The sequence below is a fragment of the Medicago truncatula genome, chromosome 5 (assembly GCF_003473485.1).
Source record: "Medicago truncatula cultivar Jemalong A17 chromosome 5, MtrunA17r5.0-ANR, whole genome shotgun sequence".
Classification (NCBI taxonomy): Eukaryota; Viridiplantae; Streptophyta; class Magnoliopsida; order Fabales; family Fabaceae; genus Medicago; species Medicago truncatula.
The window spans coordinates 10,550,562-10,576,761 of NC_053046.1; the positions used below are offsets into that span (position 1 = coordinate 10,550,562).

Sequence of the window (26,200 nt, forward strand, 5' to 3'; positions counted from 1 at the left end):
TCAAGCAGTGAGATTCGTACGAGTGGGCAAGCATTTGTGTACCAGGAACCAAAGAAATGACTGCACCCGAGTGGGATTTTGAGGTTCCAAATATTCATCCAAGGAACATTAGCATGCACAATATTATGAAACTAAGAAATGAATGAAAATGATTCTCGTTACTTGATCATAGAGTACATTGCAGCTTATATGAAGTTCATGAAGGTACATGATATTTATGATACATGTTCGATAGACTATACTAACTCTAATATAGTTAGTTACAACTAACTAACTAGATAACTAAGAAGCTTGTGTATCTTCCTGATGCAATATTCTCCCATAAGTTGGAGGTTGGTAGATGTTAACTATCTCCAACTTGGATAATAGAGTGTGAAAAGGTTGAGGTAGTAATACTTTAGTGAAAAAGTCTGCAATTTATGGTTGGGAAGTTACTGTTAAGAGCTTCATGATGCCAGATTGAAGCTTTTATCTAACCAAGTGGCAATCTATTTCCAAATGCTTAGTTCTTTCATGAACTAAGCACTTTGGTTAGCTGCAATATGTAAAGCACTTTTGAAGTTTATAAGTACCGGCTGCTAGTATCTTGTATTCAACTTCTGAGAAGGATCTGGAAATAGTGAGTTGCTTCTTCGTGGCCACGAAACAAGTGACTTGTCTAAGAAGAAACACTGACCAGAAAATGATCTTCTAAAGTCTAAGAAACCAACCCAATCATCATCATAGAAGCATAGGATCTGAAGATTGGAATCACTGAGAAAGAAAAGACCTAACATGGACATCCTTTGAGATAAACAGAATATGATTAATATATCCTTTGAGATATTAATCATATTTTGACCAAAATAAAGGTTATTTAATGCTTGACCGAAAGTTTTTTTTTGGTTACAGACCGAAAGTTAAAAAGGTTATTCAATTTTGAAAAGAAAAAAAAAGGTTATTCAATTCTCGACAATTTTTTTTATTTAATTAGAGTTTAGCTAGTTAGTAAATTCAAATACTTAAATCACTCTGCTAATCTTCATCGTTATTCAAAAAAAAAAAAGAGGTTATTCTTTTCTTGACCAAAAATTAAAAAGGTTATTCTATTTTGACAAAAGAAAAAAACAAAGGCTATTCGATTCTTGACCAAAAAAAGTTATTTAATTAGAGTTTATCTATTTAATAGATTCAAATACTTAAATCTCTGTATTAAATTAAATTAAATTTGTCCTCGTGAGCTTAGTTTAGTTGCTATGGACAATGCATAATATATGCACGGTCCGTGGTTCAAACCCCGACTACCACAATAAAAATTAAATTAAATTAAATATGCAGTTGGAGCAATACTTTTAAAAGATTGAAAATGTTATTGGAGCTCTCTTATAGTTATTTTGTTATGAGTTATGACATGACATTAAGATAATATCTGATTTGAAATGTTTGTTTAGAATTTGAATGATCCAATCCATCTAACATACTTTTTTGTGCTACCATCTAACAAAATTCTATAGACTATAAATAAGAAAATATTACAATAACATCAAGTTGATACTACATGCATATTTGATTGAGGTAGAAAAAAGGGAAGATGAAATCTTTATCTTGTATCACAAAATCACAGCCAACCCACATCTAAGGTAAGTCTAAAGGTGTGTAGGAGGTAAACTTAAGCCACTAAACTACATAGGTCATTTAAGTTATTTATTGTAACAATTAAGTTGGTCATTTGTGTTTGTTTTATACCACTTCAGTTTTTTAAAAGTTATTTAATTGTATAAGTTGGTCATTTAAGTTATTTCATACCGCTTAGGTCCTATATGTTATTTACTTATAACAATTTAGGAAATTTTAGATTTTAAAAATGTAAATTACTCGGCATTTAAAAGTTACAATTAAAACTAAAAGATGTAAGTGGTACGGAAAAACTTAAAAACTAACCGCTTAGGTCCTATATGTTATTTAACTATAACAATTTAGGGAATTTTAGATTTTACAAATGTAAATTACTCGGCATTTAAAAGTTACAATTAAAACTAAAAGATGTAAGTGGTACGAAAAACTTAAAAACTAACTTGTGACAATTAAATAACTTATAAGATGTAAGTGGTACGAAAAAAAACTTAAATGACCAATTTGTTAATAATTAAATAACTTAAAAGATCTTTTGATATTTTCCCGTGAGCCTAACTCAATTGGAAGAGGCATCATGTTTGAACCTCGGACATCATGTTTATTCACTTTAAAAAGGTGAATTTCTAACCACAAAGCTGTTTGATCAAAAAAGAGAACTTTAGTGTAATTTAGTCTTTCGTTTACAATTAAGGAGTACAAATGTGCAGGTACATTTCTTAAAAAAAGAAAGTAAGCAGGCACATCGCACATGAGCCTCTTCTAGAGTATAGAAAAAAGGCATGCAATATTTTTCGAATTCTGCTCTTTTCCCTGCACTTTTCGCTCGTACCCAGCTGATAGACAATAATACCTTTGTGTGAGTTAAGTCATGCACCACTGGCTTGTGCGCGAGTTAACTCACGCAAGTTGGCCGGTGGTCAGAGCTGAAGAACAAACGTTTTTTGGTCTTTGGTCAATTTTTCAACATTTAATCTACACGTTTTTTTTACCACATTAATGGTATTTATAACCTATACTACCATTTTCACCTATAAATACCCCTCCATACTTCCCTATTTCCTCACACCATATCATTTTCCCTCACTCTCTCTCTCTCTCTCTCTCTCTCTCTCTCTCTCTCTCTCTCTCTCTCTCTCTCTCTCTCTCTCTTTTCTTTTTCTTTTCAATAGTCTCTTCAGGGGCAAAAGTGATCATACTTCTTCGGGGCAAATAGTGAGTAGCCGATTTGGGGAAGTGATCAACCCCTAGGATAAGTTTAAATTTGTTTTTTTTACCCCAGAGACTTTTTACCGTGGCTAAAAAGATCTTCTTGGGGGTATAAAAAGAACCATATTTAAATTTAGCCCAAGGGTTGATGATGTATTTTCCTCAAGAAGGTTGCTCACTATTTTACCCCAAGAAAGCTGGTCACTTTTTACCCCAAGAGGGTAAAAAGAAAATAAGTAGATTTAGTGAATTCAAATAAATTATTGTATGAATTCAATTAATAAAATGAGATCTTGTTGTATGTATTAATTTTGTTCATTTCATTTTATTTATATTTGCTTTTATTTTCTGATTTTGTATTTAATGAATAAATCCGAATAAATATTAATTTAGTTTATTTCTTTTTATTTATATTTATATTTATGTAATGAATAAATGTTTATTTTAAGTGCATCAATAAATTAGAATAAAGCAAATAAATAATTTAGAATAACGTAAATAACTTAATTTGAATAAAGTAAATAAATAAATTTGAATAAAGTGAAAAAAAATAAATTAGAATAAAGAAAATAAAATAATTTGAATATAGTAAATAAATTAAAAAAAGTGAGTTAAGTCACTTTGCGTGAGTTAACTCACGCTACGTAACTTAACTGGCGCACATTTTTACACTTGCGTTAGTTAACTAACGCAGGGATAATTTGAGTATTTCAGCTGGGCGCGTGCAAAACTTGCTGGGAGAAGAGCATAATTCATATTTTTTCGTCCTAGCCAATTTGGGCCTTGGAAAAATTGGGTTGGGCCGGGGTAGCACATCAGGTTGGCCCACTAGCAACATTTTTATTGAAAAATACTACATTTTCTTAATAAATATTATAAAGTAATTTTAAAATTATTAATAGAAAATATAAATATGTAAAATTAATAAAAATGGATAAACATGGCTAAATATTTTAAAATTTCTAAATTAGTAGTTTGTTTCAATTGAACGAATAAATTTAGAGTTTAATTAATATTCAATGTTATCATAAAAATTATTTACACTTGTATGTTAATCCAATCATATTTTAGCTAATAAATAATTCTGAGAATTTTATATATAAAAAGATATAAAAAATAGTGAATAAATAAACAAAAATAAAAAAAATAAAACGGGTCAGACTGAACTGACCCACATGGACCTAGTTGAACACTAGAATATTTGGCTTAACTATAATTGAGTCGGATCAAAACTGACTTGTTTATATAATTGGAGCTCTCAGACTAGACCGAATCGGATCAATCCATTTAACAACCCTACTTTTTCTTTCTTTTTTTCGATAGAAACAACTCTACTCTTCTACACAATATCTAACAAACACAATCTATCCCACTCTTTTAACTGGTTGAAATTATTTAGAAGCAACTACATGCGATTTTGTAGAACATGTATTTTGCATATGATGTTTTTCTGATTTCCCAAAGTGGTATTCTAACTTAAGGTGGATTGACTATTAATTGTCAGTGCATATCTTAGTTGCTATTCAAATGTTGGTTCTGCACGCTGTAGAAGTTAAGTATCTTCAGTTAGATCAAACCCTTGTAAATGTACATGATATTTATTAACCATAATTTATATTTAAATATACACACTTACAAATCATGATTACATTCACAATTTTGGGTCATTTTGACTAGGGGTGTCCAATTCCAAAGGATCCAAGGAAAAAAAAAATCACAAATTGATAAAAAAATCACATAAAGATAAATATTATTGGGAAATGTTTGAATGATATTTTGCAAAAAACCGCTGAGATATGATAGTATTTCGAACCGTTTTTTCAAAAGCGAATCAAACCACACATGTAAATCTAAATATCTATTAGTATATTTTTTAAGAGGTTGTTAATATAATATATTACATTAATATATTGTTTTTAGTTTTAATTTTTATCAATGATATTCAGTAGTTTAATTAAATATATATTTTTATTTCTTCATATGTTTCAAACATAATCAATCATTTTCATTATGACTTTCAATAGGTTTTTGTTATTATATTTTATACCAAATCAATTATTTTACCGTGATTTTGTAATATTAATAAAAAAGTAAAAAAAATACTCATCCAAGTTAAACTAAAAATATTGCACAGTACTATCCTCACACTATTCATCATCCTACCAAAAAAATCACACTCTTGATCATAGAAAATCTAACAAAGAAATCAAACACACTATTTTCGAAATTAGTTAGAAACAAGTAAGTACACATATGAGTTTGTAAAACATTGAATTTCCCAAACCAAACTGTATAAAAATGGAAACACGTTAGAGTCAGATAACTTGCACGTGCAGCCACGTCTTTTCACTTCAACAAAAACGGCATCCCAGTAATTTCTTCAAAATCTAACCCTTTTTTCACGTATCTATCTTTCTTCAAAATCCAACCCTATAACAACCATTCCACGTGTCACAATCTCCTTCGTCTGTCCTCTTTATAAATAACCTCTCGTTAACCCAATCTTCAACACTTTCGGTGGGTTTAATTATCTTTCATCTTTCTCTTACTTCTTTCTTTCTCGAAGAGGTTTATCATAACATTCGTGATTATGATTTTTTTCAATCTTCTCACTTCGCGGTCTCTAATTCGCTTGGTGCAGGTCGGGAACCACTACATCCGCTGTTTTCGTAGAAACCGGCGGTGAATTGGATCCCGCCTTGCATCAACTGAATCGGAGGCCGCGGTGAATCTATATGCGGCTGTTGATTTTTGATTTTTCGGCTCCTGCAACTCAGATCTCATCCACGTGATTTCTACAATCAGTAATCTTTATGATTTTGTATATTCTAATTGTTAATTGTTAGTTTTTATCAGATCCAACATGTTTTTTTGTGATTTATTAATTTAATTGTAGTTTAGCTGTAATTGGTGTTATAGATCTTGGATTTGTTTGTTTCTGAATCTTGGAAACAGAGTTTTGTTTGTTTGGATTTGATTTTGATTTGACTTGTTTTTGTTATTGATTAAATAATTTTTGATGTGATATTTGTGGTTATATATGAATGATAGATGATAGATTTGATTTATTTCAATTGTTGAATTGTTGTGTTCTTATTGGGTAATCAATTCAAAATTCAAATACGTACGTTGGATTAAATTCACATAAAAAACAATTTTTTGATGTTTTTTTTATAATCATTGGATGTCGGCGAAATTAGTTTGCATGTCACAAATGTGTTTAATGTTAATTACGGTTATTATACCAATGGGTTTCTTGTAGAGTTATAGTTCTTGTTATTTTCAGAGTGTTTTTTATGTTTATTTATCATAAAGCTTAAGTTTATATCAAATAACTAATGGTGTATTACTGTGTGTATTGGGTATTAAGCAGGAATGGAGGACATGTTTGGGAGGTTGGTTTTGGCTTTCTAATTCAATCCAAATTAGACTTGATAATTACTTCATAGTATTTGAGTTGAAGCAATTGATATTGATTCCTTTTTCTTTATTGGGATTGGTTTGAAGTTTGGTGAATTAAGCAATGTAATTTCAATATATAATGTTTCATTACATAAAAGCTTGTTCAAAGCATGTGTAGTTTTAGCATTGGATATTGGTTTTTTGTTTCATTACATGATTGTGATATGTCCTATCGTTATAGTATAATTTATTGTACCAGGAGGTTCCAAAATTTATCTAATCAGGATCCTATATCCAGCTTGTTCAAAATTGTGGTTGAATAAGGACTTTCAAAAACTCTTTTCTGACACAAAAGTTTAATTTTTTATGATGTTATTCTCATTTCATGGTGATTTAATTCGTTTTTTCTTTCTTTATGGTTTAGTCATCTGTGATAAACTTGCTGCAGACTTCGTATGTATTAACTGGTGGACTGATGGTTCTCTGATTCACATTGTAGATCAGATTAATCCTAGAACGATTGATGTATTTGTTTTGTAGCACTAGACTTCTATATGCATTTTATAAGCCACCTCACACCAATGGGTCCGTTTGGATTGGCTTATTTTTGAGTTTATGAAAAATAGCTTATGCAAATATATAAGCTTTTTATGTTAATTCATAAGTTCTCACTAACGAAAATTGTATCCTGTTTTTTCATAAACTATCTTGACAAGCTTATAAATAATACATAAAAGCTTATTTATTTGCATAAGCTGTTTTACATAAGCTCAATTATTTGCTTAAGCTGTTTTCCATAAGCTCAATAGTAAGCCAATCCAAACCAGCTTATAATTTCATTTTGAAAACAGAATGGTGTTAAACTGACCTTACAATAAGATGAATGTGGAATCAGTACATCCTTTCAAATAGATTTTTCTGCCCTCAATGTTTGTATATATATGCAGGGAAATGCAATTCCTTCCTTGACAGACTAGTATATGACAGTAAGTTATTTATATTTCTTGAATTTCTTCAATAAGATGCTCTATTAACATATATATGGACTTGTTTGGATTGACTTTTCTGAACTTATATACTACCATAAGCACTTGGGAGATCGTCTGGTAGAACTTATAAAAACAGTTTATGGCTTGTTCAGAGGCTGTTTTCAGCCTATTTTCGTAAGTTCATCAAGATAGCTTATGAAAAAGCAAATAGTTTTTATGAAAATAGTTTAACTTTATTTTATATCTTGTTATAGAAATAACTTATAAGTGTTTTTAATGAGAAGCGCTTATTCTATAAGCTTCAAATTAAGCAATTTATCCAAACAGGCCTATATATAAGCAAATTGCATTTATTTTCCTTTTGGTAGATTCATAATAAATAGCTTGGCAGCTTGACAGTTTGACTTTATATGTACATTAAAAACAGTTTATTTGGGAACATTGGGCAGCTGTGCTCCTCTGTCCGTCTAAATATGTGATGAATTTTAAGGTTCTGCGATGCCAGACAATTGTGTGTGAGATAAGTCAAGAAAAAGTTGGTCACTATGTTTGCTCTTGTTTGGTTTATTCTTCAATTGACAAATTAAGTTTTCTTTCTAGAGAACATTTTTCTTGGCTATTCTTGATGTTGTAATGAGATTTCTTTTTCACCGTATATTGTCCTCTCATGATTATGGCAAATTTGTGGCATAAGTCATTGAGTATCTGTTTCTGGTTACCTGTATAGTGAATTATTTTGTTTTAATTATAATTATATTATTATTATTATTATTCTTATCTTCTATCTATAAACTTATTAATGTCAAAGTATCTGCTTTGAATTTTTGCTATATGGAGAAACATTGGAATTGGATTCAGACATGGAGGTTAATACTTAAATGCTAGACAACCTGATCCAACTTTGCAGTGCAAAGTCACCTTCAGCCTCCATTTCCCTGCACTGGTTCTGAACTCTCTGTATTTGTTATGATTTATTACTAATAGAGTTTGTTAATTTGCCGTTAACAGTTTTGGGATCTAAATGGAGACAGGTTCAGGATTTAAATTCCCTCTACTGGACACACGCATTCTATTTCTCCATTACATCCTAGTGGTTTTGCAATAAAAATTAAATTTGGGTTTAAATACCGGATTGCAGTCGAGTAAGTACAATTCAGATTGTATGAGACATTTGATATGTTGAGGCATGGGATAGAGTGTGTGAGTTTTGCCGCTGGGCTCTTTTGAAAGGAAAAAAAAGTAGCAGCTGATTTTAGATATTTCCATGGTCAATGAATTATTTGTGGTGTTAGTCTACATTAATATTGGTCTCTATTATTTTATCACTCATCAAATGAATTGATGACCAAAGTCCTTTATTTTGTGATGAAATTATTGACATCATCTTGTGGTCGTGGAATCATTATGTGATGAAATTTAATGAATTGATAATACTTCCAAACTTTTAGGCTGGACATTTTCATATGTTATCTCTGTGTTCAACCTTCTTGCCTTAGCTGTCCTTATCAAAGGTATATGACCTACTGTTAAGTTCTTATAGTCGTCTGCAAGAGATGTTCTTAGATTCCATTGCATTTTGTACATTGTAACGTCGACCTTGTAATTTACGTGCTCTGGTCCTTTAAAAAAAAAAATTGGGTCAACAATATGTGAACTAAACTTTAGACTAAATAAATATAGGATTAATAGTGCTTTATCTCCTATAATATAGGCCATTTTTGATTTTTTACCCTGTAATTTTTGTTTTTGTTTCCTTCCTTGTAAATATTAATTTTTTTTTTTGTTTTGGACCTTCATCGTAATTTTGTCTCTTGTAATTTGAGAAAATTTCAGTTTACCTCTAGTAATTTGAGTAAATTTTGGTTTATCCCCCAGTAATTTGAGCAAATTTCCAGTTTACCCTCCTATAATATCATCGAATGTGCACAGTCAGATGATCTAGAGGGTATTTTGAAATAATTTTTTTTCACATGGACCGAATCCAATTTCTTTTTTTATAGGAGGCAAACTCAAAAATGGTCTATATTATATTGAATGAAACACTCACTATTAACCCATAAATGTATCAAATTTCATTAACTAATTTTTAATTTTTTTTTTTATCTATATATGACCAGAGACCAGAGTTTCCTGAGCATGTTGTACCCATGTTTGGTCAAAAAACTGAAATCAGTTATTCTGCTTTTTTTTTTCTTCTTCACTCAAATTATTATGTTTCTTCATAAGGGAACTGTCAACAAAATAGGCAATAAGTATGAAAGAGCAGCAGGTATGTTGTTTTTAGAAAGGTTTCAGTCTTTCAGATGTGTACCTGCCCCACGTAACCGGATCACCTACACATTTAAAGAGAGTGCATTTGGGGGCAATACATGACATAATTAAGAAAAGTTTGTCTTATAAATATTGTTATTAGTGGATGTCCATTTATTAGTGGGTTATATTTTGATTGGCCACTTAAAATTTGACTAAAATCAGGGGTGTTCGTGGGAGGTTTTGATGGGTGGGTTTAGCCTAGTTAAACCCAACTTAAACCCACACACGAACACCCACGCTCCGATTTGGATGTGGTAAAAAGTCCAACCATTATATTAATGGGTGGGTTTGGGCAAACCCACTAGTTTTCGGTTTGGTTTGGGTTGGGTTGGGTTATGGGTTATTCGATTTTTTTTGTTTGTTAATATTACTAAGTGATGCGTCCTCGTATTTTTTCTCATAAAAATTACTCAACTTTTTATTTTCTTAAAAAAAATTGTGTAACCTATTTGACTGTATTTTAACATTATAAAATAATAAGTTATAATATTAAATAACAAATTTCATCATAAAATACTTACAACAAACTAAAGTTGGATGACGTAAAATTGCTTTAACATCAAAATAACTAAAAAGTGCAAGATCATAATTTGCAACTATATCATGTTTTGATTTTCAATATAGAGGATGTGTTGTGTCAATTTTAAAAATTAGACTTTAATTTTCAATATAGAGGATTTGTTGTGTCAATTTTTAAAATTAGACTTGATTTATAATTATTTTTTTTTAAAGAAAGATTATAACCAAAATCTTTGTTATTCTCCTTCCTCCCTATGAAAATGAAAATGAAAATAAAAATATGAACATTATTGGGTAAGTGGGTTTATTGGGTCTGGGTATGGTTTTACCCAAAACCCGTAATTTTTTGTGGGTTTATTATATTTTAAAATCATATCTACCCAATTACCAAACCCAACCCATTTTTTTTGAGTTTTTTTAGATGGGTTTGACAGTTTTTTTGGGTTGACCCAACCCATGAACACCCCTAACTAAAATGGGAGCATATTAACAAAAAAATACAGTTTGAATTATAACATTCTAGACTTCTCATGTTCCCTGTTTTTGATTAAAATGCTCCCATTTAAATTATATAATCCAAACAAAAATATTGTTTGAATTATATAATTCGAAACTTGTCTATATATAAAACAATCAATATCTTCTCCTATTTTAACAATTATGAATATTTTTCTTAAAACCACAAAAATGACAATCTATCAAATAAAGAAAATACGACCAAAAAAAATTCTAAAAACTAAATAAAGTTAATGCAATTTTTTTTTTGAGTTTTTTTTTTTAAAAACCACAAAAATGACAAAAGCTATCAAATAAAGAAAATACGACCAAAAAATTTTCTAAAAACCAAATAAAGCTAATGCAATTTTTTTCCAGTTTTCTTTAAGATTATGAAAAATAAAAAATTATTAAAAATGAGTCTGAACAATGATATTTTGAATTTTGAAGGACAAACTCTTGTAATCAAATTTTTGACTAGAACGATAACATTTAATAATGATCTTAGTAGTTTGGTTAGTAAGGTTCTTAAATTGGTTATTCATATCACAAACAACTCAGTCCTTGTACTTAGGAGTGGGAATGAGCATGGCCGAGCCGGACTTTGCTTAAATAGGCTAGGCCTAGTTGAAAAAACTAAGGCCTAAGCCTTGACCTTTTACTTGTCAAAGGCTTTATTTTAATTCTGGCCTGACCTTTTTAAAAGTCAGGCATGACCTATTAGCCTGTCTAAAAGCCTAGTTAGTGTTACAAATTTCAAACAGAGTTTGTTCATCAATTTTTTCACTTTCAATTTGTGCAACGTACTTAATATAGAAATTAACATTAATTAGATACATATTAAACTAATGAAACACAATTGTAAAATTTATAGATGGATAGAAACTCAAGAATAATCATGTGTGATAACAACAAGGATTTCAAACTTAATCTAATAACCATACTTGACTTTAGGCATATCAGTAGCAGCCTTAACAGATCACACAAATATATTAGTAGCAAGCCATACAAAATAAAAAAATGAAATAAAAATAATAATTGTGGTATGAGAATTTAAAGGATCAATAATTTTTTATATATATATAAATATGAAAAAATGTAATATACTTGTATACGGGCCGATTTGATAGGCTTGATAGGCTTTTTTTATAAGCCTAAGCCTGCCCTAATTAAATTAGGGGTTAATAGTGTTTTTCACCCTTGTAATATATGTCATTTTCGATTTTCGCACCTATAAAATTTTCGGTTTGATTTGTGTCATCGTAAAATATATTTTTTTTCTTCCGGAAAACACCCTTAATAGGCCATTTTCAGAATTTTTTTCAAGAAATTTTGGTTTTTGAAGGGCCTATTAATTAAGGGTGTTTTCCGGAAAAAAAAGATTTTACGAGGATGCAAATCAAATTGAAAATTTTATAGGGGCGAAAACCGGAAATGACATATATTACAGGGGTGAAAAACACTATTAACCCTTAAATTAATAGGCTTTTTAAAAAGCTCAAGCTTGACCCATTTATTAAACGAGTTAAGCCGAGCCGAGTTTTTAATAGGCCGAGCCATAGGCCCCTGATGAGCGGTCTGGCCTATTCTCATCCCTACTGTACTGATATAGTTAAGATTATCTAATCCGAACCTGTTCTCCCAAAGTTTTATTTGGCACAAGAAGATGCTCAAAGTGTCTGGATTATAAAAATTCTGAACAACCCACTTATTCCACTTATTAAAAATGAATCTATAACCACCGGGCTACATGTAAAAACGCCAAAAAAAATGCCACTTGTTAAAAAATAGGTACATGTATATAGAACCACGTCATCTATTTTCCTATCAAATACACATCAAACAAATGATATGATTTTCTTTTCAAACTTGTCTTTCTTATTGTCGAAAACAAGCGAACCTAATTCTATAGTATATAATATGTTTTGGCTCTTTTGGGCTACCTTCTTCTCTTTCCAAAATTACCTTATCTTTCAATACGAATATATCACATGTAACAAATAGATAATAGTAAATTCAAATATTAAAATGAAAGTGTAACAAACACGATATAAGTATATATATGTTTGGTATTTTTTCCTTTGTCCTTTAAAAAATGTAACAAACTTATGAGTATATCTACATTTACTTTTTCATTATTTCAATTATATCCTTAAACAACTTTTTGTAAAATAAAGATTATTATTGGTGTCATTAGAAAAATAAGAATTTAGTTTATATATTTTTTGTTATATTGTTGGCGTCATTGAAATAAATATTCATGATTAGTTTGATTTGTTATAATTTGAAAACAACAAACATTAAAATAACATCGTTCATACGTACACGTAAGTGTCCATCTTTTCGTCAGTGACTTATAATCAATATTTGCGAAGAAATTATCATTCTTAATAAATTGGCATAATAATAAACTAAAAATAGCTAATTTAGATACAATACAACGATGAACCAAATATAGTTATTCATTCTTTGTTTGTACACTTTCGTACACTATTCATTTTGTGTCATTTACGTTTCTGTTGTCAGGGTCGGACTTTAGGGTGTGCAAGGAGCTCAATAGAATCGGGCCTCCTCAAGGTATGAGCTTCAAAAATAAATTATAGCCTAGTAGTACTACTAAATACTACCCTACTAAAAAAAAACTTATTCTCTTTCTCTCGGATACCATGCGTTCCATCATCATCACTCCGTCGGACTTTCCTTTTATTCTTTCCCGATTTGATTTCCTTTTCCTCTTATGTTGTCTTATTTTAGGCCTATTAGAATCGGAGCTTTTGGTGTTGGGTGAGTGTTTTTTGGGAGGGTGGTTTGAGATTCCTATGTATACGGTAGTGATTTTCACCTTTGGATGTATCGCATATATACATCACCTTATATTTATCTTTTAAAAAATTTAAGTGGAACATTATTCTTTAAAAAAAATACATTTTTATTTTATTACGGATCTCTTTTCACTTATAGAACCGATTCGTAGGAACGGGCATGTATATTGCCATAATAGCAAATTAAGAATTTAACTTCGGTCAAAAAAAAATAAAAATTTAACCTGATATATATACTTGTATAAAGTCAGAAAGCTTATTCATGCTAATTGGATAGACACAAGGAGTAAAAAGAAGATGGCCATATTTGGCGAGTGCTTATCCATTTGTATGGTTGTGACCAATTCACACATAATATAATTACGCATAAGAAACAGATCTAAATCTAATTTTAGATACTGATTAGTTACTTTAACTAATCTATGTTCCTATATAATAAATCGTTTGCTAAGTTTACAATAACAAAGACACCTTGAGGGGTCTGTTGATCTTTGGAACAAGGGAAGAAAAGGGTACTGAATGAATTTAATTCTTTACAACCCTTTTTAAACCTTATATTATTTCATTTGGTAATCATATTAATACATGTTTACAATGAGATCTTTATCACATTCTATCATTCTCTTACTGAGTCTAATTGTGCTGTACTCATGCACTGCCCTAGAGGTTAAATATGATTCAAATGCTCTCATTATCAATGGAGAACGACGTCTTATATTTTCAGGTGCAATTCATTATCCAAGAAGCACTGTGGATATGTGGCCTGACCTAGTTCAAAAGGCCAAAGATGGTGGTCTTGATGCCATTGAAACTTACATATTTTGGGATCGTCACGAACAGGTTCGTGGCAGATATAATTTCTCAGGAAATTTGGATTTTGTCAAGTTTTTTAAAACTATCCAAGAAGCTGGACTATATGGCATTATAAGGATCGGTCCTTATTCATGTGCTGAGTGGAACTATGGAGGGTTCCCAGTGTGGCTTCACCAAATACCTGGGATTGAAATGAGAACCGATAATGCTGCTTACAAAAATGAAATGCAAATTTTTGTAACCAAGATCATTAATGTGGCAAAAGAAGCAAATTTGTTTGCTTCACAAGGAGGGCCAATTATTCTAGCTCAAATTGAGAATGAATATGGAGATATCATGTGGAATTTCAAAGAACCAGGGAAAGCATATATTAAATGGGCTGCTCAAATGGCTTTAGCACAAAATATCGGTGTTCCATGGTTCATGTGTCAACAAAATGATGCTCCTCAACCTATCATCAATACTTGCAATGGGTATTATTGTCACAATTTTAAACCTAATAACCCAAAAAGTCCAAAAATGTTCACTGAAAATTGGATTGGATGGTTTCAAAAATGGGGTGAAAGAGCTCCACATAGAACTGCTGAAGATTCAGCTTATGCTGTTGCACGTTTTTTCCAAAATGGTGGTGTATTTAACAATTACTACATGTACCATGGAGGAACCAATTTTGGTCGCACATCTGGTGGACCATATATTATAACATCTTATGACTATGATGCACCGATCAACGAGTATGGGAATTTGAATCAACCGAAATACGGGCATCTTAAGTTCCTTCATGAAGCAATTAAATTAGGCGAAAAGGTACTTACGAATTATACTTCAAGGAATGACAAGGATCTTGGTAATGGAATCACACTAACAACATACACTAATTCTGTTGGAGCAAGATTTTGTTTCTTGAGCAATGATAAAGATAACACTGATGGAAATGTTGACTTGCAAAATGATGGTAAATACTTTGTTCCTGCTTGGTCCGTCACCATTCTTGATGGATGCAACAAAGAAGTTTTCAATACTGCAAAGGTTAATAGTCAAACCTCAATAATGGAGAAAAAAATTGATAATAGTTCTACTAATAAACTCACTTGGGCATGGATAATGGAGCCAAAGAAAGACACCATGAATGGAAGGGGAAGTATCAAAGCACATCAACTTTTGGAGCAGAAGGAATTAACATTGGATGCAAGTGATTATTTATGGTACATGACTAGTGTTGATATCAATGATACTTCTAATTGGAGCAATGCAAATCTTCATGTAGAAACTTCAGGTCATACCCTTCATGGTTATGTTAATAAGAGGTATATAGGATACGGACATAGCCAATTTGGAAACAATTTCACTTATGAAAAACAAGTTTCTTTGAAAAATGGAACAAACATTATAACTTTGCTTAGTGCCACCGTTGGACTTGCAAATTATGGTGCAAGGTTTGATGAAATAAAAACTGGCATTTCAGATGGTCCTGTTAAATTGGTTGGACAAAATAGTGTGACTATAGATTTGTCAACCGGAAATTGGTCTTTTAAGGTTGGGTTGAACGGTGAGAAAAGACGTTTTTATGATTTGCAACCACGTTCTGGTGTTGCATGGAACACTAGTTCATATCCTACTGGAAAACCTTTGACTTGGTATAAAACACAATTTAAATCTCCTTTGGGACCAAACCCTATTGTTGTTGACTTGCAAGGTTTAGGTAAAGGACATGCTTGGGTGAATGGAAAAAGCATTGGTCGTTATTGGACTTCCTGGATTACATCTACTGCTGGATGTAGTGACACATGTGACTATCGTGGAAATTACAAAAAGGAAAAATGTAACACTGGTTGTGCAAGTCCATCACAAAGGTGGTACCATGTTCCAAGATCATTCTTGAATGATGACATGAACACATTGATTTTATTTGAAGAAATAGGTGGAAATCCTCAAAATGTTTCCTTCCTAACTGAGACAACAAAAACTATTTGTGCTAATGTATATGAAGGTGGAAAATTAGAACTATCATGCCAAAATGGACAAGTAATTACTTCAATCAATTTTGCTAGTTTTGGAAATCCACAAGGTCAATGTGGTTCTTTCAAGAAAGGTTCTTGGGAATCTTTGAATAGCCAATCTATGATGGAAACTTCATGTATAGGAAAAACTGGTTGTGGATTTACTGTCACTAGAGATATGTTTGGTGTAAACCTTGACCCATTGAGCGCTAGCAAAGCAAGCGTTAAGGATGGTATACCTAGATTGGCGGTGCAGGCGACATGTTAATTCCATGCTTTGAATAAAATTATTGTAAGAGAAGTGCTATTTAACGGGAGAGATATTGTCCCGAAATCATCCAGAAGCAGTGTTAACCAATCAAAACTTTTCATGGGCGGAAAACAAGGAGGTGGTGGGGTATGGTTTCATGAATATATCAAGTTGAAATATCTTTTCCCTTATTGTAAACATATATGTTCAAATTACCAAGTTGAAATAAACTAGCATGTCCAAAATTATGTTCCACACCCCTCTTATAACAAGTAGTTAGTATTATTGAATGAATAGTAACGCTATTTTTGAAAGAATAATGTCAAATACTATCACTCTAAAACATTATGAAAATTTATACTGGTAGGTCAAAAGGGAATAGATTGACGATATGATTTGGTCTATCAATATTGGATGGAATGAGTTTGTAGAAAACTATTCTATAATAAGTTAAGTGGAAGGTGACCTACTGATGAAATGTTTGAAGATAGTCATAGTCTCCACAATTTCGTTAGAATTTCAATTTTGAATGACATTTTGCAGTGCCAGTGGTGTTATGCATTCTAATGTAGAGAAATGTTTAATATCAATTTTTAGTATTGCAAAGGATGAGTATGATTGAAGTCATAAGAGAGCTTAATATAATCAAAAGTTTCTTTCCTCCCGGGGCTCAAGCTGAATTACAACCACCAAAAGGATGATGTAAAGGTGGCACTATCGTAGTTTTGCTAGTTATACTTACCATTTTCATGTTTTTCTTTTTCTTTTGTAAAAAAACTGGTTAGATGTACATGTAATGCATGGATTCCTTCCTTTTAAGTTTTAAGGTGTGTTTAACTTATTATTTCGAGATTTGGAATCCTAATGGAGTTGAGGTTAACGGAAGTAGGTAGACTCTCACAATCACACTAATCAATATTTAAACTCTGACATGTCTCATATTTAGTGTCTGACATGCCTCAAATAAAATTATCTACTTAAGATTCTTAATTTTTATATTTCTCTATAAACACATTTGGAAGGTCTTCTTAATTAAAAATTCGCTTTAGACCTACAAATGCATTGGACGAACTCTAATAAAAGTCCACCTTCTATACCATGAACTTACGTGTTGCAATTGAAGGATCAAACCATTTAAGTGCAGGCCATGAAAGTAATTGACATGTAGAGATCCAATCCCACCTAAATATTTATATGTTATTGTTTTGTATTGCCTTTTCCAACCATATAAGCAATGCAACAGAATGAAGGAATTGCTTCATTCGAATTTTTCTCCAACCAATTATGAAATCCCAATTTAACAATTTTATAAATCAGTGGCTGTTACCTACAGTATTCAAAATCATGTGCGACAAACAATTAAAAAAACATCGTTCAGTATCAAAGCCAAAAGGAATAATCTTTAGTGTATCAAACATATATACTGTAATGAGTCTTAGAGTTAGAAGGGGCATTATGGAAAATAGGAATATGGACCTTTATAAATATGAGAAAAGCCAAGGAAATAAGTATGGAATATGTGTGATGTCAACATTCTTCTTCTAACCTCTTCTCTCATTTTACTATCCTTATTTTCCTGCAATTTTACTCTGTCATTGTGTGTTCACAGTGAAACATTATCAATTAATTGAGATTTCCTTATATCCATTTTAGTACCATTACATATATATACACACATGTCTAACTAAAATACTCAAATCCCACCATCTAATCTAACACAAATTAAAGCTATTGTTTCATCAAAGCCTTTTTCCATCATGTTTCCCGCGTTTTCACTTTTGTTATATTTTCTCTTTACTTTCAATTTCAACGCAAAATCAATTTCATCTACATTAGGAAACCAAACTGATCATCTATCATTGCTTAAATTCAAGGAATCTATAACCAGTGACCCACATAGAATGCTTGATTCTTGGAATGGTTCTATCCATTTTTGCAACTGGCATGGAATCACGTGCATCAAAGAGTTACAGCGTTGAAGTTACCTGGATATAAGTTGCATGGATCTTTATCTTCTCATGTCGCCAATCTCACTTTTCTCAGACACGTCAACCTTGCAGACAACAAATTCTCTCGAAAAATCCCCCAAGAGTTGGGTCAGTTGTTACAATTAAAGGAACTCTATCTCGCCAATAACTCGTTCTCTGGAGAAATTCCTACAAACTTGACAAATTGTTTCAACCTTAAATACTTATCCTTGAGAGGGAACAATTTGATTGGAAAAATACCAATTGAAATTGGGTCTCTTCAAAAGCTTAAACAATTTAGTGTTACACGAAACCTTTTGACTGGAAGAGTCCCTCCATTCTTAGGGAATCTTTCATATTTGATAGGTTTTTCAGTTTCTTATAACAATTTGGAGGGAGATATTCCACAAGAAATATGTCGTCTCAAAAACTTGGCAGTGATGGTAATGGTGGTCAACAAAATATCTGGTACATTTCCTTTGTGTCTTTACAATATGTCATCTCTTACTATGATCTCAGCTGCATCAAATCAGTTTGATGGCTCACTTCCATCCAACATGTTTAACACTCTCCCTTATCTTAAAGTATTTGCAATCAGTGGTAATCAAATTTCAGGTCTAATTCCCATTTCTGTTGAAAATGCTTCTACACTTGCAGAACTTGATATCAGTAATAACCTTTTTGTCGGAAATGTTCCAAGTCTAGGGAGGCTACATTATCTTTGGGGGCTAAATTTGGAAATAAATAATCTTGGTGACAATTCAACTAAGGATTTAGAATTTTTAAAACCATTGACAAATTGTAGTAATTTGCAAGCATTTTCTATATCCCATAATAATTTTGGAGGTAGTTTGCCAAGTTTCATAGGTAATTTTACCACCCAACTTAGTCGACTGTATTTTGCAAGCAATCAAATATCAGGGAAAATTCCTTTAGAAATAGGAAATCTAAATAGTTTAATTCTATTGAGAATGAAAAATAACTATTTTGAAGGGACGATTCCTTCAACTATTGGGAAGTTTCAAAAGATTCAAGTGCTAGATTTGTATGGAAATAAGCTGTCAGGAGAAATACCATCCTCTATAGGCAACCTTAGTCATCTGTATCATTTGAATTTAGGGAAAAATATGTTCGTAGGAAATATTCTGTCAAGTATAGGCAACTTGCAAAAGTTACAAATGTTATACCTTTCAAGAAACAACCTTAGAGGAGACATACCTTCAGAGGTTTTGAGTCTTTCATCTTTAACAACAGGATTGTTCTTATCCCAAAACTTTTTGAGTGGAAGTCTACCTGATGAAGTCGGTCAACTACAAAATATTGTGCGGATTGATGTCTCTAAAAATTGGTTGTCTGGTGAGATTCCTAGAACCTTGGGAGAATGCTTAAGCTTAGAATACCTTATTTTGACAGGGAATTCATTCAATGGAAGCATACCATCCTCTTTGGAATCTCTCAAAGGTCTTCGAGTGTTAGACCTCTCAAGAAACCAATTATCCGGATCAATTCCAAAAGTTTTGCAAAATATTTCTTCGATAGAATACTTCAATGCATCATTCAACATGCTGGAAGGAGAGGTACCAACTAAAGGTGTCTTTCGAAATGCCAGTGCAATGACAGTTATTGGAAACAATAAGCTTTGTGGAGGAATTTTAGAGTTGCATCTACCGCCATGCTCTAAACCTGCAAAACACCGTAACTTCAAGTTGATAGTAGGGATATGTAGCGCCGTTTCTCTTCTTTTCATTATGATATCCTTTCTAACTATCTATTGGAAAAGGGGAACGATACAAAATGCATCTTTGTTGGATTCACCAATAAAAGATCAGATGGTTAAGGTTTCGTACCAAAACCTACACCAAGCAACCAATGGGTTCTCGACAAGAAACTTGATAGGATCTGGATATTTTGGTTCTGTTTACAAAGGAACACTTGAGTCGGTGGGTGGAGATGTTGCCATAAAAGTCCTAAACCTTAAAAAGAAGGGAGTTCACAAGAGTTTCATTGCTGAATGTAATGCACTAAAAAATATTAGGCACAGAAATCTAGTTAAAATTTTGACTTGTTGTTCCAGCACAGATTACAAAGGAAGTGAGTTTAAAGCTCTTGTATTTGAGTACATGAGAAATGGAAACTTAGAAAATTGGTTGCATCCCACAACTGGAATTACAGATCAACCCATATCACTGACTCTTGAGCAAAGGTTAAATATTATTACTGATGTTGCGTCAGCATTTTGTTATCTTCATTACGAATGCGAGCAACCTGTCATTCACTGTGATTTAAAGCCTGAAAATATTCTTCTTAATGACATCATGGTAGCTCAAGTGAGTGATTTTGGGTTAGCAAAGTTGCTCTCAAGTGTTGGAGTCGCTCTGACGCAGAGTAGCACAATTGGAATAAAGGGGACAATTGGCTATGCACCTCCAGGTACGTCCTGACATTGTTTTATTAAGTTGTAAAATTTACGAGTTTCAAGTTTTAGCTCTTGTTTATAAAAATGGTTTTTTATTGATTACTTTTTGGTTAATATTTTGATGATTTTTATGCTATTTATTACATTTCAGAGTATGGAATGGGTTTTGAGGTGTCAACTGAAGGTGACATGTATAGCTTTGGAATTCTGTTATTAGAAATGTTAACTGGAAGGAAACCCACAGATGAATTGTTTAAAGATGATCATAATCTCCATAATTATGTGAAACTTTCAATTCCAGACAACCTTTTCCATATTGTGGATCGATCTATTATCATCGAATCAGAACACAATACTGACAATGGTAATACTGGCAGTATACATCCTAATGTAGAGAAATGTTTACTTTCACTTCTTAGGATTGCACTTTCTTGTTCAGTGGAATCACCAAAAGAAAGAATGAATATGGTTGATGTAATAAGGGAGCTCAATATCATAAAAAGTTTCTTTCCTGCCGAGGTTCAACAAAGGCGAGGTGCATCACAGCCACAAATCACATGATCTCTCATCTATACATTTTATCTTTTTGTCTATTTATGCTTGACAGTGGGATGCTCATACAGTAGTTATGATTTCTGTTATCTTATGTATGAATAGATCCATGATTATGTGACTTCATGTTGGGTTATATTTTCTACATGATTTTCTTTTCAATGTTTTGATTTACTCTTATATTTGCATGTATGGTTTGGATCCAGTGTGACACTTGATTACTTCTTTATGACATAGGCTTTTTTTTCCATCGAAAACTTGGTATCTAGCTCAATGACCGACTAATCCAAGAAGTCCAATCCCACTTCCACTTTTCACTTATAGAAGCAATGTTCGTAAAAGATGTTTCTATTAACGGATAGAAGCAATGTTCATACAAAGTTTTCCATGTCTTTGAATGGAAAATGTCAAGAGAATGAAAAGTGAAAAAAAAAGTTTTTAATGAAAGAATAGGTTTTTCTCATCCTATATAGACCTAACAACATGGTTTAACACATTTCCAAGCACAACTTGTGGTAGTTGAGACTGTGCAGAGAAGCACAAAATGTTTGGCAGAATGCAAAAGGTATTGACTCCTATAAAAACCACAATTTACTTCATCATATCAATAGTTCTTCACATGGTCAGTCCAGGCAATCAAAAGACAAGATGAGTGGTTCTGTTTAGAGCCACAATTTAATTTGTGAGAAATCACTTTATAGTATTAATCACTTTTTAAAGTTTTAAAGGGCTGTAATTAACTTTTATGAGTAGTTTCTCAAAATTAACATATTACAAGGGATCTCTTATTTTATTGCTTACAAAGCAGGCAAGGCAATGTTTAAGTTTTTCTAATTACATCCTGATTAATCCTGGTTGCATCTTAAAATGACAAAATTATTCTTCCATAAAATTTAATTTTCAAAAAGCATCTTTTTTTTTTTTTGTTACACCCTAAAATCCCTCTTCAGTTTAAGTAGGTCATGTAAACTTAGTTTCAGTAGGTCATGTAAACTGAGTTTAGGTGTACATACTTAAGTAGGTCATGTAAACCGAGTTTAAGTGTACATTTAAAAGTTCAACCTTGTTCAATGATTCTACTTAAACTAAGTTTACATGAACCTACTTAAACTGAATTTAAGTTAACCTCAACAATGTAAAACTGAAACTGTCGTACAATGCAATTGAACAAGAAGAAGAAAATTGAAACCAGCGTTATTGAAAAAGAAGAAAAAATTCACTTATTTATATGCAATCGAGTATGAATGAAAGATGTTTTGATCCACTCTTTAATCTTCCATAGAGATTAATTGAACATCACGATTGTTTGATCGTTGGTGGGTGAATGAGAGTGAAATTTTAGAGTGACAATGAATGAAATCAAGATTTTAAAAAAATTTATATAAAAGGACAATTTTGATATTATCAAAAACTTTTTTAAAAAATTGGATGTAACCAAAAATATATAGGATGTGAATAAAAAAACTCTCAATATAAATAAGATGCGATGTTGTAAGGAACAAGCTGAAAACTAGTGTGAAACTCAAAAATAGATTCCTTGAAAATAATTATTGAAGATGCTCGTAATTCCTAACAGCATAAGTTTAAGGTAGAGTCTATCTTAAAAGCATAAAAATCTCTCAACCTAAAATTCATTTTTACCATCACAAATTGACTTTAGTATTATGGGTGAAAACAGAGCCTTTTATTTTATTTTTTTGAAAAATATAGCTTTGGTTTATGAGATATGAATTGCATGAATAATTCAGAATGTAAAGGGGTGTATTGGATTGAGATTTAAAAAGACTGTTTTGATAGAAAAAATCTTGAAGATTTTAAAAGACTTTGTTGGATTGTATTGATTTTGTGGGATTTTAAAAAAAAAATTTTGAAAGACTTTTTACAATCAAGATTCTTTACAATCAAAACTTTTTTTGAAAGACTTTATTAACCCTTTTAAAATCTTAAAAATCCATTAAAATCCTTTAAAATCTATATCATGAATCCATTAAAATCTTGCAAAGAATCTTGATTGTAAAAAGTCTTTCAAAAAAAGTCTTTTAAAATCCCACAAAATCAATACAATCCAACAAAGTCTTTTAAAATCTTCAAGATTTTTTCTATCAAAACAGTCTTTTAAAATCTCAATCCAATACATCCCTAAAGTGATGATTTCAGTTGCCTCAGTTGAATGGATCTCATATGTAATCCTTAAGAGGCAGACATGGCTTTTGTAAAATCATATCATGTTGATATCGACAGAAAAAGTCAGATTTTGATATCGATATTCAATGTATAAATATGACCTTACATTCTATCCAAAATACAAGAACTTGTATAAAAATCAATAAAAGAAATTCAGTAACATATCTCACAAGTCAGAAATATTCATTAATCATTGAATGATCAAACAAATTTGACTGTACTTATAATCACATAAAAAAAGAAGGACCAATCTGATTGTAGTTACTGGTCAAAACAAAATAAGAACAAGTTAAGTGTATGTAGGTTAAAGTGGCTAATGGGCAATGACTGCAAATGCCTCAGTTTAAGGGATCTTGTATTTTATTGCTTAAAAGGCCGGCTAGGCTTTTCTATAATCATAGTTAAAGTTGTTATGGTGATTTTGACAGGAAAGTAATATTTTGATATTCAATGTATAAATACCAAGATACCAAGGGAAAATATAAAGTCCAACATCTATGTCATGACCTTACATTCCATCCAAGTGCTAGAAACTTTGTATAACAAGCAATAAAAAGGAATTACGTAACATCACTCACAAAGAACTATTAAATGATCAACCATTTACATTATATATATATATATATATATATATATATATATATATATATGAGACAGGATCCGTTGACACCAGGTGTCAACGGATTCGTTGACACCAGGTGTCAACGGATTCGTTGACACCAAATCTCAACCATTCATTTAAGTTTTATCAAAGGCTCATAATTCTCATTAAATGGTTTCCATAAATTTCCAACTTTCTTGATGTACGGAATCACGCTCTTTATTTCCAACCTTCAATTGCTTGGGTTCATCGCTCAACTAAATCTCTTTATATGTGCTGGGTTTCACGTTCTCTCAAATCTCATGAACTTTATGTTCTCTCTCCCGTTGATTCCCCATCAATGGTTTTTGATATGTCCAGGTACCATAATTAAACCAATTGAGTTGTTTATGATATAGGAGTGGAAGCAATTCAACTTAATTCAATTAGGAATTTAGGGGAAAAAATTACATGATTTGGCAAATTCCAACACTCATATTCTCACGGAGATCCAATCCAAATTCTTCCATGATTCACTACCTTATTCCAATGGGAAAAGATTAATTTTTTTTTGATATAAACAAGAGAGGCACAACGCAAGAATCTCGTCCTTTTGAACAACACAAAAAATTAAATTAATTTAATCTTACAAATTTATCTTTATTAAAATATTGGATCAGCTTCTAAAAAAGATTATCAATTTAAAGCTTTGTGGTGTTTCAATCAAGGTTGTGCTGCTTAGAACAGGTCAATGTTGTGTTAGTTAGAACAAAAATATTGAGTACAAGAGAGAAGGGGATCCAGCGAACATTAAATCTTGTTTAATTTCTAGCCTTTAGATTAAACAATATGGACAGTGAGGATTTGGTGTTAATATAACCGTTGACACCTGGTGTCAACGGATCCTGTCTCTATATATATATATATATAGGAGGGATATATTGACTCCAAGAGTAAGTCTAAAGAGTTACTCCACATCCTCACCCTTCAATTTATCTAATTTTAATGGACTAGATTTGATGCTTATTAATAATCATGTGACCTCATTTACCTTAACCAATCTCACCACATTAATTACAATTTTCATCATTTGACTCCATCAATATTTACCTTTTATAAACACAACTAATTTTTTTTTTTGAGGGAATAAACACAACTAATTTTTGGTAAGTTGGTAAAGAAAATATAGTCCCTAATTATTTTTTACAACCTCCTCTCATCTGCAACTTGTTCATAATTTTTTTTTTCAAAAGAAACTTCGTTGCAACTATTTCACGATTCACAATGCAAATTACATATATTTTTATTAATACCCATTAGTATGTAATTTTTGGAATGTGTTGATGCTTCCGTATGTCTTTTTTGTTGTTTGGATTATCCTATCCATACGTTCTTTTTAGAAATAATTATTGTTGGTTTATTCCTTTTGAGGATTGATCAGTGGACTTTTATGTTGCTAACCGTAGTTTTTAATTAAATTTAACCATGCCTTTGAATTTGAGTTAGACATATCTTTTGTCTATTTCTATCGTGGAGATGCAAAGCCTTGGACTTAATTTTTTGACATGATTTAATTTTTAAAATGGTGGTAACAATATAGTAACGTAAGCTTAAGCGTTGGAAAAAAAACTTGATTATTGATATTTATTGAATCAAAAAGGAAATCATAATTATTATTTTTTTGAGGTAAAAAAGGAAATCATAATTAATATTCTAAAAATGATTAGGTAGATGAGATCATATGATTATTAATAACCCATAAAACTTGTCCATTAAATTTATAGATAAAATGGAAGGTGAGGATGTGGAGTAACTCTTTAGACTTAGTCTTGGAGTCAATATATCCCTCCTCATATATATATATATATATATATATATAATGTAACATAATGAAGGAATGTGCTTGATTCGAAATTTTCTCGAACCGATTATCGAATCCCAATTTAGCATTTAAAAAAAAAAAAATTTAACAATTTAATATATCAAAACATATTACTTACAGTATTTAAAATTCATGAGGGACAAAACAATTAAAAAAAAATTCCTTCAATAACAAAAGCAAAGGGAATAATCTTCAG

General features: G+C 31.3%; 2 protein-coding genes and 1 long non-coding RNA gene across 3 annotated transcripts; all 3 read left to right on the forward strand.

The window, feature by feature from the left end:
- The first annotated feature begins 5,315 nt into the window (after positions 1–5,315).
- On the forward strand, positions 5,316–8,675 carry LOC120580708 (uncharacterized). The gene is made up of 2 exons (XR_005646433.1): positions 5,316–5,624; positions 6,194–8,675. It is a non-coding gene; the product is annotated as an uncharacterized lncRNA (long non-coding RNA).
- A 5,279-nt stretch (positions 8,676–13,954) lies between these two features.
- On the forward strand, positions 13,955–16,441 carry LOC11415568 (beta-galactosidase 13). The gene is made up of 2 exons (XM_039834633.1): positions 13,955–14,426; positions 14,625–16,441. Exons 1-2 carry the CDS (start codon positions 13,955–13,957, stop codon positions 16,439–16,441), a joined length of 2,289 nt encoding a protein of 762 aa, XP_039690567.1.
- A 1,897-nt stretch (positions 16,442–18,338) lies between these two features.
- On the forward strand, positions 18,339–22,004 carry LOC11416554 (putative receptor-like protein kinase At3g47110). The gene is made up of 2 exons (XM_024783791.2): positions 18,339–20,820; positions 20,958–22,004. Exons 1-2 carry the CDS (start codon positions 18,831–18,833, stop codon positions 21,365–21,367), a joined length of 2,400 nt encoding a protein of 799 aa, XP_024639559.1. The 5' UTR covers positions 18,339–18,830; the 3' UTR covers positions 21,368–22,004.
- The last annotated feature ends 4,196 nt before the right edge of the window (positions 22,005–26,200 follow it).